We start from the raw sequence: 16,818 nt of genomic DNA, 5'->3' as shown, positions 1-16,818 counted from the left end.
TTGTTTGTTTTTTTTTTATACAATAGTATATCTGCATAAATAGTTTATACATTTTTATAAAAATCATAACTATTTCATAATATGACAATTTTAAATGCATTAAGGCAATAAAGGCATTGCTTTAAAGTTGGTATTTTAGTAATCTGTTTATGTATTTGAGTACATATTTAAGTAAAGCATGAAAAAAATTCCATTTTATCTGATTAAAGTAGTTTAAGTCACACATAAAACAATACTGTTTCTTTATGAATGAAATATTTTTTGCTTGATTTTAAATAAGTAGATCAGAAAATTTCTTAGATTATTATATAATTTATAAAAAATTGATACTTAAGCCATAATAAGGTCCTTTTCAAAAGCTGGAGTATAGTTGTGTTTACTGGTTTAATTCATTATTTTAAAATTTTATATAGTAAAAAAATATAGAAAATCATATTATGATGATTAATGAATTTCATTTTGTTAGTCTTGTAAAAAGGTATAGTTTTATTGCTAATGACATTATTTTTTTTTTTTAAACATAATTAATTTAAAGAAAAAATATGTAGAAATTTACATGATGCACCATTAAACTTATTGTAATTATAATTTTTTACTGATGCTCAATAGAATAATTATAAAGAGTTTTAGCTCTAACAGTTCAAAACTTTTATTTTCATGAAGAATTGAAATGTCTGGGTTGGTGACCTATATCATATAGGAATTAATTAATATATATTAGAAGACAAAAAAGTCCTCTAGTAAACACTAAGTAAAGAATACATTAGAATGAATAAATGTTTGAAGGTTAAATGTGTTGAGGTTAAGAGATTAGCTCAGAATTGAATTAGATTGAACCAACCAACCGAATGACTGATGAAAAAAAGAATTTATAATATTTTTCATGTCTTATATATGTTTTTTATTACCAAGATGTTTTTTTACAGAAAATCTATCAGAAATCTACTGTGTATGTTTTGAATCTATCTCTTCTCAAGGTTTAATGAAAAAATTCAAACACTAAATAATGTATTGTAACAAAAATAACATGATAATTTTTCCTCCATATCTTTACATTATAGCTTTTCTTAACATATAGTTCTAATATTTGTTAGTAGTCGATAGCTTTGATAGTTGTTCACAATCCTTAATTTTTTATTTAGGAGAGGAAAAAGATGGTGAATTTGATGTAGTGTTAAGTGATGGTGTAGCATCTGTGGGTCCTGTAGTTTTCAACGCCAGGGAACAAGAAGCTTCAACGTGGATTTCAGCCAATGTTGGACTACATGTCTTCCCACTATTAAGGAAACCTATCACGTCATCGTTATTACATGCTGAATGCTCTGATCCCTCACGTACTCTAATTTATCATTTGACCAGATCGCCTGCACTGGGTCATCTTATCTTACACCCTCATTCTAATCCAACATTGTTGCCGACCAGTAGCCCCTTAATAACATTCTCACAGGATGATATAAATAATAACAGAGTTTGGTACCAGCATACGACACCTCTCAGTGATATGACAGCAAATGATTCATTCACATTTGACCTTACCGCCAGCTTTACTCAGCCTCTGACAGAGCAGGTAAATGTTTAATTTTTAGATTTTAGTTATTTTCAATTTTATCAAACTAAAGTAATCAGAAATTTACACCTAAATTACTGTGTTTTAATTACTTCTGTCTTCATGGCTTTATAATAATTATAAATACATTGTTTTTGTCATATTGTTTTCCAGTCTACATATTTCGGGTTTCTATTTAAATGGCACTTTATGTTTAATAATCTCTCCTTCCGGAGTTTGTTTAGTAAGTCTAAAAATATACTTATTAATTAAGATAAAAATCTTAAAAACAGTGGGCTATTCATTCAGTTAATTTAAAATTCTTATTTTGACTGATGTATATTAAGTAATTTGTATTATAAAAAAATTTTAATACAACTTAACCCACCAAAATAATGCTTTTAATAGGGAAAATGCCTATATTTGTCTTATTAGCAACATTTCATTTAATTGTGCTTTTTTCCAAAATAATATTAATTAACGACTTACCAATATAGATAACAGTACTACACATTTATACCTGATCTGATGAAATTAGTGTTATAAGTAATAATAATTTAATTATTATGTAAGTCGTTAATTAATATTATTTTGGAAAAAAGCACAATTAAATGAAATGTTGCTATCTATATTGGTAGATTAATAATTATCTATATTTTGGTAGATAGGTATTTTTTTTACTTACTTTAGTGTGAATAAATAATTACGTTATTTAATCATAGCAACAAATTATAGTACCAACAATTATTTTTTAATTTTGTGTTCCCAGTTTCTTATTAAGTAGAGGCAGTGAATGTATGTAATGTACTGTTAGTCAACATGTGGTGTGTGTACATTAATGTGTTGCTTTACACCATCTGCCCTAATTCTTATGGCTGTGATGCATGTAAACCACCTGAGATACACAAGGTGCTAATCAGAGTTGCTTTCTCTGTGAGTAATGATGGTCATCATATACCCAGTTCTTGTGGGTTGAACTTCTACATTTTTTGTTAGATTGTCATACCAATCTGTAATAGAGTGTATAGCTGTGTGAAAAAGGCAATGGAAAACCACTCGCTTTTCATTCTACTTAGTAACCCTGCTATTCTTTAGACTAATTCTCTAAACAATGGCTGTGCCTATTTTAGAAGCATTGGGTCACCTACAGCTTTCTTTAGTTAGGCCATTGAACCTATATATATATATATATATATCTACATCCAATAAATTCTTTGACCTCTTTTTGTTTGTGTCATCTATAAAATAAAATAATAAATTTATAGCTCCAGTTAACATACTGGCATAATGAGAAATCTTGATCACAGTCTTATGTATAGTTGTTAAGTTGTGTTACCAGTTCAAGGAGTATCCTCATGGTATGTAAATCTGATGTATATAAAAAGTTATTATTATTTTTTTAAATTTTGTTGTTGAATTCTGTATTGTTTGTATTGTGACAGTAGTTATTTTACATCTAAGATTTAGTTTTTATTCTGTGTGTTTTATAGGAATTTCACATAGAGATATCAGTGTGGTCAGGTGGTTTGGATCAATTTTTAGATCTTAATACATCATTGAACGTAGATGAAGGTGGTTCAACAGTATTATCTCTTAATACATCAGCTGTATTATGGTTTCTATCCCAACATGTTGGCTTATCATCACCTGGCATTCAGTTACACCTTTTATCACCTCCTCAACATGGTTCTATTTGTTTAGGAGCAAATTGCACTGTCACTTATTTTACTCATATGCAGGTGAGTTAACAACATTTACTATTAACTTTTGTCACATAAGTTTTTTAATTTCTTAATGCACTTCTCCATTCAGTTTTAATCTGTACTTCAATTACTTTATACTCAAACTAATGTAGGAGCTGCAAGATATTTTAAAAAATGCATTTTTTTATAAATATAACAAAATGGGACTTATATGATTTTATTTTAATTCTCTTTCTGAAATTTAAAAATTAGTTTTTTAGTTAAAAGAATGAAATAAATGTAAAATACATTAAATAGTCTTTCAGATTGGTAATATTGCAATAAAGATCTGACTTTTATCTGCCTTTGATATTGCTTATAGTATGGAGGGTTCTAACTCTTATAAGTGTGTCCATATCATTTACAGCTATTAAAAGTTCTAAAGCGTACAGATTATGGTTTGTGTGCTATGGAAATGAAATGATGCACTGTGGCAATGAAGACTTTTTATCGTGGCATATTCAGTGATGAATCAACATTTCATTTTAATGGAAAAGTAAACAGTCATAATGTGGGTATCTGGGGATCAGAAAACCCTCACAAAATGTTCTAGTGTGAACAATGCACCCCAAAACTGAATGTTTTTTGTGCCATATCCCAACGGCTAGTTTATAGGCCTTTAGTTTTCACAGAAGCAAGTAGGGTCTTTCCTCAACTGCAGTATGAAACACAGAACTTTATTTGGCAACAAGATGGTGCACCTCCTCAGCGGCATAACACTGTATGTGACTGGTTGAATGAAATTCCCCCCCCGACAACTGGATTGGTCACTGAGGACCAGATAACAAGGACTGCCATTGCCTCCACGTTCACCCAATCTGACCCTGTGCAATTTTTATCTTTGGAGGTTTATAAAGGATCAAGAATATGTGCCACCATTACCAGCTGACCTACCCGACTTGAGACAGGATTGAAGCAGCTGTCGCATCAGTTACCCTTCAGACTTGCGAATTGAAAGTATGGGCTGAACTTTTCTGTCGGCTAGATGTGGCCATGTAATAAATGGTGCTCACATTGAACACTTATAGGAAAATTGTGTTGCTCTTTCAGTATATCAATTTATCAATGTAAATAAGACTTAATAAATATTACTTAACTTTGAACACTTATAGGAAAATTGTGTTGCTCTTTCAGTATATCAATTTATCAATGTAAATAAGACTTAATAAATATTACTTAACTTTAAAAACCCAATATTCATTTTGAAACTTACGATTTATTTATTTTTTTTACAGTACTTAAACTTTTCTAATAACTGGGGCACTATTGGTATTAAAATTCTAAATGTACACCACGTCTATATGAAAAGATGTCACACTTGGCAAAAATTAGTTTTAAATAACCTTTTATTACAAGGATATCTGTCATTATTTGTTACTACTTTTTTTTTATGATAAATTACTTTTTGTTGGATCATTCTACATGAAATTGTTAGGTGAAAATATGACTTATTGAGTCCTGTGATTAAAAAGGCTGTTAGATAAATACTTTTAAATTTTGTCATTTTGAGGATATAAGATTGTAACTACCACCTAATCATGCACAATTATGTGCATATGTATGTTGAGATGTAGTTAGTCTTATAACTTCGAACACTGTTGACCCATTTTCGTGGTAAGCAGGTACTACCTTCAGAGGGAAAGAATGTATTAAATGTTTTTGGAAAAGCGTGGAGTTTTGGCCAAAATAATATTTCAGATCTTTACTTGGGCAATTTAGCTAAACATTTACTTACAGAAGTTGTAAGAAAACTTACAAAAGTTGTTTTTTTTTTATCAGTATCACAAAAGAAAATTTAATTTTTATTTAATGCTCATCCCCTCCTTAAAAAATTATTTTATGTATGTTTTCTTTTTTTTATCGATATCTTGCTTAAGAAAAGGAGTTAATGGAAGTTTTTTGCATGTATATTTTTCACATTAATAGGCCTTCAAACCACTTTTTTTACCCATCCCACGCCAATGGTATATGGTAACAAAAATATTTTTAATCTTTTTAAGAAACTTTTTTAAATTTAATTCCATCTCGTAAGAAACCCATTGCATTTATAATGTGAAAATCTTAATTCTTTGATAGTCCTTACTCTTTGTATTTCTTGAAAGAAAAAATTAATCAACAATTTGTACCCCTTCCTAGAAAATTACAACTTTGTTTATTTAAAATAGTGGTTGTATCTTTGTATTTTTTAAACAATTTTAGAAAGTTCTTTTTTAAAATTTATTATCACCACTTAAAGATTATTTTCTTAAAAATTAATATTACCTGAATGCTTCGATTTCAGTATGAGAGCTCCCAAATGAAAATAGTTTTTTTTCTAATTTTTAATGCCCAGAACATATTCTGTTAAATAATAAAATGACTGTAATAACTGAACACGCATCACTGATGGGGCAGCTTCCAAATTTTTATAAAAATTGAAATTTTTTTTTTAGTTCAATTTTAATTTATTTAAAATCAATTATAATTTATTTTTAATCCTTAAAAAAATACCCTTATGCATGAGATCCCAAATTTTCAAATAGTTTAAAACATATTTTTTTTTAATTTAAAATTTTTTTCTGAATACTACAACTTGTGATGTTTCAGAATTGGTTAAAATAAAATAAAAAATAATTGGTTAATATATATATATATTATTGGTTAATTAGTACTCAGTGTGATCTAGCTATCGTAATTATGTTTGCATAATTTTATATATTATACACTTTTACAGGTGGACTCTGGTCAAGTAATATATCAACATGATCACTCAGATACAATCAAAGATGAGTTAAAGATGTCAATATATTTGGAGCCTGGAGAAGTATTGTTGTGCAATATTACATTGCCAGTTATTATTAAACCTATTAATGATCAGCCATTTAGATTGGTTACACAAGTACCACATGCTACCATCGTCCAAGGACAACAGAAGCAAATAACCAGAGATGATCTTTTAACAGAAGATGATGATACTCCACCAGAAGACATTGTCTATGATGTAATTAGTGGACCCGGCCAAGGATCTCTTCTTTTAAATGGGAATGTTTCAGGCCGGTTTACTCAAGCTGATATTAATAGTGGTAAACTTGTTTATGAACATTCTGGCCCTCTGCAGCCGGTATCTTTTTATTTCCGTGTCTGGGATGGTAAATTTAATCCTACTTATACTGTTTTTAACATAGCAATTATACCAGTAACTCTTAATGTTACAATAGCCAACCCTGTTTTACTTCAACAAGGTTCTAGTGTAACTGCTGTGACAAATAATATTGTTAATGTAATTACAAATGGAAAAGAAGAGAATATTGTTTATAATATTACTTCATCGCCGAGACATGGTACAGTTTATGTGGATGATGTTCCGGCAATAACATTTAAACATAGTGATTTAACTGGACGTCGAGTTATGTATATGCAAACAGATATGACGACTCATAGTGACAGTTTTCAACTTGCAGCTAGTTCCAGTTTACCTACACAGAATTCACCAAGTGTGACTGACCTTTGGGTGAACGTTAGTGTTGAACCTCTTTTAAAGTTAGGAAAATTCATTCCACTTGCTGGTATCAAAAATCAACTCACAACTGAAACCTTAGATGCTGGACCTTTAGCAAAATTGACCGGTTCTGATCCTATATTTAAAATTTTAAAAAGACCTCGTTTTGGTAGGATAAAAAAGATTATTCGTAGTTCCGGAGAGCGAAGAACTGTTAAAGAAAAAGAAGTGAATCGATTCACTCATGAAGAAATCAGAAGTGGTGTTATATATTATGTTGCACGCAGAGTTTCTGATACTGTAAGAGATGGATTTCCATTTCTGCTTGCTGCATCTATTTTTCAACCGGCAATTGGAGAGTTGAGATTTGATCTGATCGGAGAAACAGCATCTCCTCCAACTACATTTATTCCTCTGAGGCCGAGATTGCCAGGACCAAAAGCACCAGTTGGCCATGAGGGAGGAGTGGAGATGGCAAGTCCAAATATGAGCGATGATTATTTATTGGTCGTTAGTATGGTTGTTGGGACAATTGTTCTCGCTATTTTGTTAGTAATCCTTGTACGCTGTGGCTCAAAACGTTCAGAAAGTGCAAGCACAGGTGAAAAGAGTGATTTCAATGCACCTCTACCTCTTCCTCGTCCTCCAGATGATTTGATGCCTTCGTCCCCACTTCCAAAGAGAGCAGCTGGCACTGTACCTGTATCTGGTGCAGTACCACAGTGTAAAGTGATCCCGTTAGGCCCTACTGCTGACTCTGTTATGGGTTCTGAGCCTGAACTTAACTTAAGGTATCCATATGGGGCTCCAGATGAAGACTGGAGCAGTTACGAAGCATCAGAGGTAGCATACCCTCAACAGCAAGGGAACAATCCAATGTTAAGACGTAACCAGTATTGGGTCTGATAGTTTTAGTTACGCAATGCTGTCATTGCGATTATTGGACTGAAATAGGTTTGTTGTGGTACAGCATTGTATTGCTTTGTTTTAATCATTTTTAAATATTTAATTAAGTAATGAGGATGGCAAAACAGTATTTATTTCGTTGGACAACTATAAACTGATATTGTTAGCAAACTGTTTATAGATTAATTGCATTTACTTTCAGTATTTATTTTTTATATTAATTATTTAGATTCTAATGAAATATTTATATGGTTTTTATTTTAAGAAGAAGAATTTTATCTATCAATTTTTGGTTGCTGAAATTTTTTAGTATAGTAAAAAATAAAGGTGTTTCTCAATATGATGATCCATTTATATATAAATAATTTCTAGAAATACTGGACAGATCATTTTGAAACTACCAGCAAATGAGCCTAGACATACAGGAAATTTTTAGTGAAAAAAAAAAATAAAAGTTTTACAACTGAATTTTTTTTTACGTTTAAAAGATTATTATTGCTAATTGGATTTATTTTAAAATGTTTGTTTTGTTTTCAGATATTTCATTAAAATCAGGAAACAATATTTTCCATTTATTTTTGAAGTCATTTATTTTGTTGATTTTAAATAAACTATTTAAGAAAAAAAAATACTAAATTAAAAGGTAAGCATTTCTTCAGTCTTCAGATTTTGCTCTTTTGAAGACTCCAAATGCTTTCTTATTTTATGTTATCCAATAGTTTTTCACAATGTATTTCAAAGTACAAAACCTAAAATGTCAAAGAAATATTAACTTTTTATTACAATACTGTTAGAAGTTTATTTCATATCAGCTGTCTTTAGAAAGAATTTATTGATATATAATTGTTGACCACCAGCTTAGTGCAGTGGTTATCTCATAACAAATCAATTGTTTAACAGCTGATTTTCAAAGTCGAAGGTTCTGAGGTTCAAATCCCAATAAAAGTTAGTTGCTTTTATATGGATTTGAATGCAAAACAGTGGTTACCAGTGAACTTTGCTGGTTAGGGTTCAGTTAACCACATATCTCAGGAATGGTTAGCCTGATTCTGTACAAGATTACATAAATTTACATATCATCCTCATCTCATTCGGCCATGGTGGGGGAGGGGGAGTTGCTTATTGTTCACTAATTGAACAGATTGCAATGTACACATTAGGGAAATAATAAAACTTTAAAAAATATATAATTGTAATAATGAAATCTAAAAATTTTTACAACTTTTCTTATTAATAAAATATAGTCTTCTATGCTGTGTTAGTGTATAGCATTTTTATATAACATTTTTTTTATTATATATATACATTTTTTTTTTAATTCAAATAATTCGTTAACATATTGACCACAGTAATAGTGAAATTTTATATTAAATGGAATATAAATAAACCACCAGAACACACTAAGTATGTAAACTTAGCATATTAATTCCAAGAATTGATTTTCACAACAGGATTTAGCATCTTCAGTTGTTATTAAATTCTATAATTTTATTAAAACATATTTATTTATGATTTGTTAATTTGTCAATTTTTTTTTTAATTTTTAAATTATTATATAAACTAATAAGCAAAATCTGCTGTCCAGTACTGGAATAAGATTTATATATAATCTTTATTTGTAATTTAAGCTCTCAACACTTACTTTTAATGTTAACCATATAATAAATTTACAAACCATACATGCCTATACATAAGGCTGACTAACTATTTTTTTTAACCACGTTTGCAAAGATATAATTTTTTTTTTTAATCTGTTTTATGATCTCTACATTCTAAAATGGTATAGATTTAACTTATTTCAACATTCTCCTGTGGCATTGTATTTTACAGTATCATTTGCAAACAGTTTGTTACGCTTGCGATATAACTGAAGAGTAATAGAAATAAAGTTATATCTTTATAAAAATACATACCTTTAAAATAAAATCTTAATATAACAGAAACAATAATTAATGAACATTAAAATTTAATCACCATAACCTAAATTTATGAAAAACTGTTGTTAAGTGGTGAAGGTATTCTTTTTTCTTTTTACAATCTATTCATGATTTCAACTTATCTGTTAGTGATATTTTTTTAAATATTTAAATAATTTATTAAAGTCTGTTCTTACACATACTTAAACATTCATTTTTTCTATTTCCTAACAATGAAGTTGTGGAAATAGTACTATCAGGAAAAATTGGTACTTTTTATACACGAGTTGCCCTAATTCCTCTTGATCTTTTCAAATGAACTCACATCAAAAATGTAGGAAGTAACAAACTTTATTATGAAGTAAAACATTTTTCTATAGTTTATTTTTTTTTTTTTGTTGATTCAATGTTATATAGGCAACATAAAAACAATATTAAGTAAATTAAATGCTTTTGATTATATTAAACAGCCAACCCAGTTAGTTGTCCTTTATTTTATTTTTCATGTTGTTTTGTAAATAAAAAGATTCAAAATAATACTATATAAATTCTTAAATGACACTTGCTGGTTACCTTGAAACATACAGTATGTACATAATACACAACCATAAATAATTTTTATGATCATTTGTGGTCCAGTATGTATATCAAAACATAATGAAGAATTAGTATTGCTTATAAGTTTCTGTATTTTTATTTATTGTCAAATAATATTGTGCAACCAAAAATTAAAGTTTTCCTTAGTTATATGTTCATACTTTGAAAGCTTTTATATATTTATTTTATAAAATGATATCGTGTTTTTAGATTTAATTGCCAGTATAGTTTTTAAGTTTTTACCATTGAAATAAAAACTGTTTTGCTATTTTTTGTATTCATAATGAACTTAGTTTATTATTAACTTTAAAATAGTATTAGTTACATAAAGTTTTTTTTTTAAGAAAAGAATTCAATATTGTTTGTTACTTTAATATTACTTTCATTGCATATTGAATTGATTATTGCTATGTCTTGTGTAATATACTGTGAAATAAAATATGGCAGAGTAATATTGATGTCATATGCTCAAGAAAATTTATATATTAATATTTACAATTAAATTATAATAAAATTGTTAGGAAGAAAGAATTTTTTAATAAAAAATAATAACTGTTTAATGGTTAATTAATTGTATTTTGATGATTAAATAAATACATAAATTAACTATATGGAAACTATTAATTTGTTAGCAGATGGTAATGTTTTGTAACGACTCTGTTTATTTATTTTTTTTTTTCTATTAGCATTATTATAACATTTACTAACTCTTAACCATTATTATATAGCTTGATTACATTTTCAAGCTGGTAATTAATGTATTTCAAAAAAACCATTTAATAATAATTCCAAACATGATTTTTTAATGTAGACTTAAAAAAATAGTTACAGCAGGTTTATTTGAGGATGAATGAGTGATGTAAGTGAGAATGGAATACTTAATCCTGGTGGAAATAGGATCAGATGATACTGCTTTTTTTCTACTAATGTTACTGTAGACATCTTGCTTAAACAAATCCACAGAATATAGCTATGCTTAATTGATTATCAAAATAAATACAATACAATTAATTTATTTGAACACCAATATCTATATTCTTGTCCATGATGATCTTTAGTGATATTAATTTAAACTTTAAACTTCTGCAATAAACCGAGCCAAATTTTAAATTAAAATACCAAAAAAATTTTCTGAATGTTTTTAGTTATCTTGATTATCATCCTCAGTAACTGGTCATGCTGTACCTCTCATTGATATCAGCTGATATTACTGCGGGTGGCTTTTTTAATTAGGTAGATATGTATTAAGAATGTGGTTGAAAAGCATGTGTGATTTAAATTGTGTCTGTTTATTTAATATATTATGTTTTTTTTATATGTTTGTATATATTCCAATGCTTCATCTTTTGAGATGAGGTCTTTTTTTTAATATGTGTTGAATTTCAAAGTTGTCAATATTTGTGGATCTTTTATTCATGTCTATGAGGTGATTGACTGATGTACACAAACACAATGTTAATTAACCACATTTCTTTTTGACCACACTCTATAACATGTATTTGCCAAATTTAAAAAACCATCAATAACATCAGCTAATCTCAGTGTGAAATTGTTAAACCAGTCGCTGAGAATGTTTTAAAAGATTACTGAAAACATTTTGTTATAAAATTTTGTTCAGTTTTTTATTACAGAAATTAAAAATTTAAACCGTGTTTACTGAGAGTTTTCCCTTGTCCCCTTGAATTTTTTAATGTAATATAAAAAAAGTCTGATATTTTAAAATGATATGTATTATAATTTGTATGTTCTGCCAAAGCTGTGAGAACAGCCAGAATATTGCTCTATTGTGGTCATTTGTTTGAAAAAAGGTGTAGTTATGGGAGATAATCATTATACATCTGATTGATGTTTTATATTTGTATATTGAAAAAAGTTGTTATAATTTAGTAGCCATCATTAGGACATATTAGTTATGTACTGTCATACCCATCTAGATTCATATAAATTGGAAAAATTCCTATACCTTATTGATTTAGGTCTTCTGATTAATAGAAAGAATAAAAGAAGAAAGAAGTGGATATTGTTTCTGTTCCAATTTTTTTTTTTTAGTAAACTTAATTGATCCTCTATTAGTTCTTTTATTGGATTATTTTTGTTCTTTCAATCAATAAAATAGTAATCTAGAATAAAATGAATTGGCAGGTGTTCAAATAACTCTGAAATCTTTCTGCTTCTACCAGTCTTTTATTGTTTTCTTAAGTGCCTCAAAATTATTTTATTTCTATAAAATTGTCTATTTATGGCATCGTTTATTTGAATTTTGCATGTTGTTTTACAATTTCTTTTGCTTAGTTAACAAATTTTCTGTACAGAATACTAAACTTTGCAGGAAAACCAGCATTGTTTCATCTTATGGAAAAGGGAATTTAAAAAATTGACTTAATCACTCAAAATTTTAATTTAAAAATGTTGAAAATCTATGAATTGTAATTTTACTTTTGTAAAATGCTGAAATCAGAATTTATTTGCCAGATAGCCTTTACTTGTAAAGAGGAAGCTGGAGGATTGCAGTTATGCAATTTTACTATTTTAGATAAAGGTAACTAGATTGCAGTCAGGTTTCAATGCTGTAAATTATGTTAACATTTGTATTCAACTATTCTTCTATGATGGATGATCAAAATAGGCACAACGCAAGATAACAAACTAATTTTCTTTTGTATTATGCAAAATGTGAAGATTTAAATACAGGCCATTTTAAGCAATGTAGAAGTACATCAATATAATTCCATGTACACTTAATGCCATGCATACAACCTATTATTAAAATTAGGAAACTATAAAAAAATGTTAAGTTGAAATCATAATTATAATTTTGAATAAAAATGTTAAGTGTTCCAAAATTAGAAGTATAGTTTATAAGTATATAATATTTAGTTATGGCATTATTCTTCTAAATAAAATTTAATAAAAAATCATAGGGCCAACTTTTTTGAGATACAGGAAAAGGACCAGAACATATTTAAATAATTTTCATACTTCTCTATGAAATTAATGTAGATAAAGAAAAATAGATTTTACTATAACAATATATAAAAAAATCACTTTCAAAGAATGTAAACTTTTACTAATTAAATCTATAGTGAAATATTTTCAAAAATATATAATTCCTTTAAAATTTATATAATTATGTATACAAAATGGGCAGAAATCAACTCCCTATTGAAAATTGTTTATAACATTTTTAATACTTAACTAATTTTCATAAAACAAAAACATTTTGTTTCTTACAGTAGTAGAATTGTTATGCAATGCAATTTTGTTATGCTAAAATTCCACTTAAGCACCACCATTATCCACCAGTATCCGTAAACGATTGGGGATGTTTGCAATTGACTTCTCCAGGTAATCCAGCGGTATATTTCCAAGAACTTGACAAATTCGCTCCCTCAATTCATTAAGAGTTTTGGATTTGTGCAATAAACTTACTCTTTTGCCCACCCCCAGGTAAAGAAGTGGCAGGGCATTAGGGCAGGACTCCTTTTTGCCCATTCAAGGGGGCCACAAATCCCAACCAGCACCCTGGCATGTGGTTTCGAGCCACACACGATCCAGGACTTGTGAAGTGAAGTAGGACACCATCTTGCATAAAGATTAGGTCATTGTAATTTTCCCATGTGGATACAGTACTGTGAACATAATCTTCAAGCACATCAAGGTGCCATTCTGCATTCCCAAATAAGATATGGACCCACAACTTTTGTGGATGTTATGCTAAATCACACTGTGACCTTTGGGTTATGATCTTTTTCAACAAACACCCTCGATCATCTGTTGCCCAATAATAACAATTGTGCCAGTTAACAACCTCCAATATGAAGCACGGCTTCATCTAACCACAGGATATTACTGAAAATATCATCAAGCATCATCCCTCCCATATTCCAACCGATGATCACAGTCTTCCAGCGTTAATTCCTGGCGGTGATTTGGTTTCCATGGATGAAAATTCAATTCTTTTTTCAGAACAGTTCAGATTGGATTGTATGTCAGATTAAACCACTTTCACAAGATGCCTGTTTTGGTGATTTCTGAGGACTTTGACTGAACGTTTCCTGAACCACTTACACAATTTCCTCCATCCTGAATGTTTAGGGGTGACCATGTCTTCTAACACATTCTGATCTGATGCAGAATCTGTGTCCATTTGCTTCGAGTGGCAATTCCTTATGGTCTTTGCATCTATCGAGGCATCTATTGAGGTCCTTCACACTTCGCCACATTCTCTGTACTTGTACCACGGACCGCCATACTTTGAACCAGGATGCCAGCTAAGCCTGCTCATGCAAGGTTACACATTGCACCATGATCCGCCACCAATATCTGCAATGACATAGTGAGATATCATGTAATAAATTCTACCATTGTAAGGAACAAAATGCTTTATGTTTCATGAAAATTGGTTATGTATTAAAAACGTTATAAACAGTTTCAGTAGGTAGTTAATTCCCACCCACCCAATCTAAAATACATAAAATGTACATAATTTAATTTTTGTGTAAATGCTTATTTTATTTTTAAAAGATTATTTTTTGTAATTTTTTTTTATTCTGTTCTCTATATATCAGTTTATATTGAGAAGAATTAAAGCCAAAGGATGAGAATTATTTCAAAATATTTGTAGTTACCAATTACCAAAGATAAAACTATAGGCTGATAATCTTGAAATATTGAAAGTAATACTCTTAAATATCAGTTTGGATAAAATATGCTCCATTTAACTACTATTGAAAAGAAAACCTTTTGAGAAAATTATTGAATGGTATTTTGAATGTTAAAATGAGTGATGTAATATTTGTAAAGCAAAAAATTTGCTTCTATATTTTATTGATTAATTTTTTTCGTGATTTTTGTTTAAAATTTCTTTTTTCACACAGATTAAACAGACATTTTATTATGAAAAACTGAAGTATATGTATATTAAAACATCAAATTTTTATAAATATCTAAAACAGAGATTGTTTTTTATTTTTATTTTGTGAATGAATGAGAGTAAATGAATTTATGTATAAAAAAGCAATGATTATTATTACAATTTTTTTTTATTATTGCAGAATATAAATTTATTGAATAAGGTTTGTTATTTAAGGTAATTTTATAAGAAATATTTGTTAATGAAAATTGTTAGCAATTATATTTATTATATTACTATTACCAAAAAACTGATTACATTTAGTCTGTTAATTTGTTTATATTTTATTTAAAGCAAACAATTATATATAAATATAACTATTAAAATGAGAAAAACAAGTGAAGATTTATGCTAAATGGTTATTGAAACAAATTAGAAAACTAGAGTATGCCCAAAATCACAGACCAGGTTCTGCTTGGTGAATGAACTTTATTAAAGACACTCTTTAATTCAATGTTTTTACTAGAAAGATCATTGACAACTTACAGAAAAAAATCAATAAAAAATTTAGCGAACAGTCTTAAATTAGAAAAATAGGTTGATCAGAAACAACCTAAAAAATATACATATTTTTTTTTTTTAATAAAAGTAAGTCAAAAATTATTTACACTTTTCATTAAAAATTTATTTACACAAAGATACAAAGATTCAACATATACATAATTTTACTAGATATTCACTCCCCTTGTCAATGCTCTAGATTCAGCAATTCACAAACTTGTGTATTCCTTCCACAACATGGTTTTTGGTTGGTTGCAAAGCCACTTTTGCACTGCTTCCTCCACACCTAAGTCTGTGGAAAACTGATATCCTCGCAAACTATTTTTGAGCAACCCAAACAGATGAAAGTCAGAAAAGCAAGATCTGGGCTCCAGAAAGAATGTTTCAGTACCTCAAAATCCAACTTGATTGTTTTAACAGTGTGAGGAGCTGAAAAATTGAAACCAGAATAAAGGAGCATCTTATCGATCCATTTTAAATACAGAAGACATGAAAAATTGGCTGTAGCAAACTTCTCAGGAATTACAACAGGAGACTGATATCTGTCAGCCTTTCTTAGTTTAAAATTTTTCTGTGAATGTTTTCAGTCGTTAGAACATTAAACTGTTATCATGTTAACAGTTATCATACCTTTAAATTTTATTCATAGAACCAAATATCTCTTTGACTTGATTTTTATCATCCACAATTTTTTTCTTGAGGTAAATTTGTTCCTGTGTCTGTTGATTATATTTGTTTAGCAATTAAAATGACCGCTTACTTTTAAATTTTAATTAAAATTTTTATAAATGGTTTTTGAGTATAATCTAGTTTTCCAAAATGAGAATATTAGTAAATATACTGTCGATTAGTAATCAGCATTTTTTTTCATTTTTTTTTTTGTTCATTGAGCTGATTTAATTGCTTTCTTGTTACTATCATGTGTTATTAAATAGTCATTCATTTTTATTTAGCCATTTCAGTCATTTAACCATTGATAAATTTATTCATATGAATGTAAATTTTAAAATTTATAAGTGATGAAACATTATTACAGGAAGGCTACAAAATCTTATAATTATCCTATTTGACTCCACTTCCCGTCCCAAATTTACAATAATTTATTAAAATATTTTACTTAATGGATTTTTATTATAGTGTAGTGTGCTATTAAAAATTATTTCTGCAAAAGCTTAAAAAAACTCTTAGTTCATTATAGCTGTTAGTATCAAAAAAATACT

The 16,818-nt window shown here is 28.5% G+C and overlaps 1 protein-coding gene across 1 annotated transcript in view; it reads left to right on the top strand.

The window, feature by feature from the left end:
- kon (chondroitin sulfate proteoglycan 4-like protein) overlaps window positions 1-7,805 on the top strand; it is a 108,160-nt gene extending 100,355 nt beyond the window's left edge. The window contains exons 22-24 of the mRNA XM_075360205.1: window positions 1,143-1,567; window positions 3,037-3,285; window positions 6,002-7,805. Coding sequence (XP_075216320.1) covers window positions 1,143-1,567; window positions 3,037-3,285; window positions 6,002-7,672 — 2,345 coding nt within the window. The 3' untranslated portion in view covers window positions 7,673-7,805. The remainder of the gene's footprint in view (window positions 1-1,142; window positions 1,568-3,036; window positions 3,286-6,001) is intronic.
- Window positions 7,806-16,818: the final 9,013 nt, after the last annotated feature.

Source organism: Lycorma delicatula, chromosome 3 (assembly GCF_047948215.1).
Source record: "Lycorma delicatula isolate Av1 chromosome 3, ASM4794821v1, whole genome shotgun sequence".
Classification (NCBI taxonomy): domain Eukaryota; kingdom Metazoa; phylum Arthropoda; class Insecta; order Hemiptera; family Fulgoridae; genus Lycorma; species Lycorma delicatula.
The sequence above is the reverse complement of the archived record's forward strand: the minus strand, read 5'-3'. Positions and strand labels throughout refer to the sequence as shown.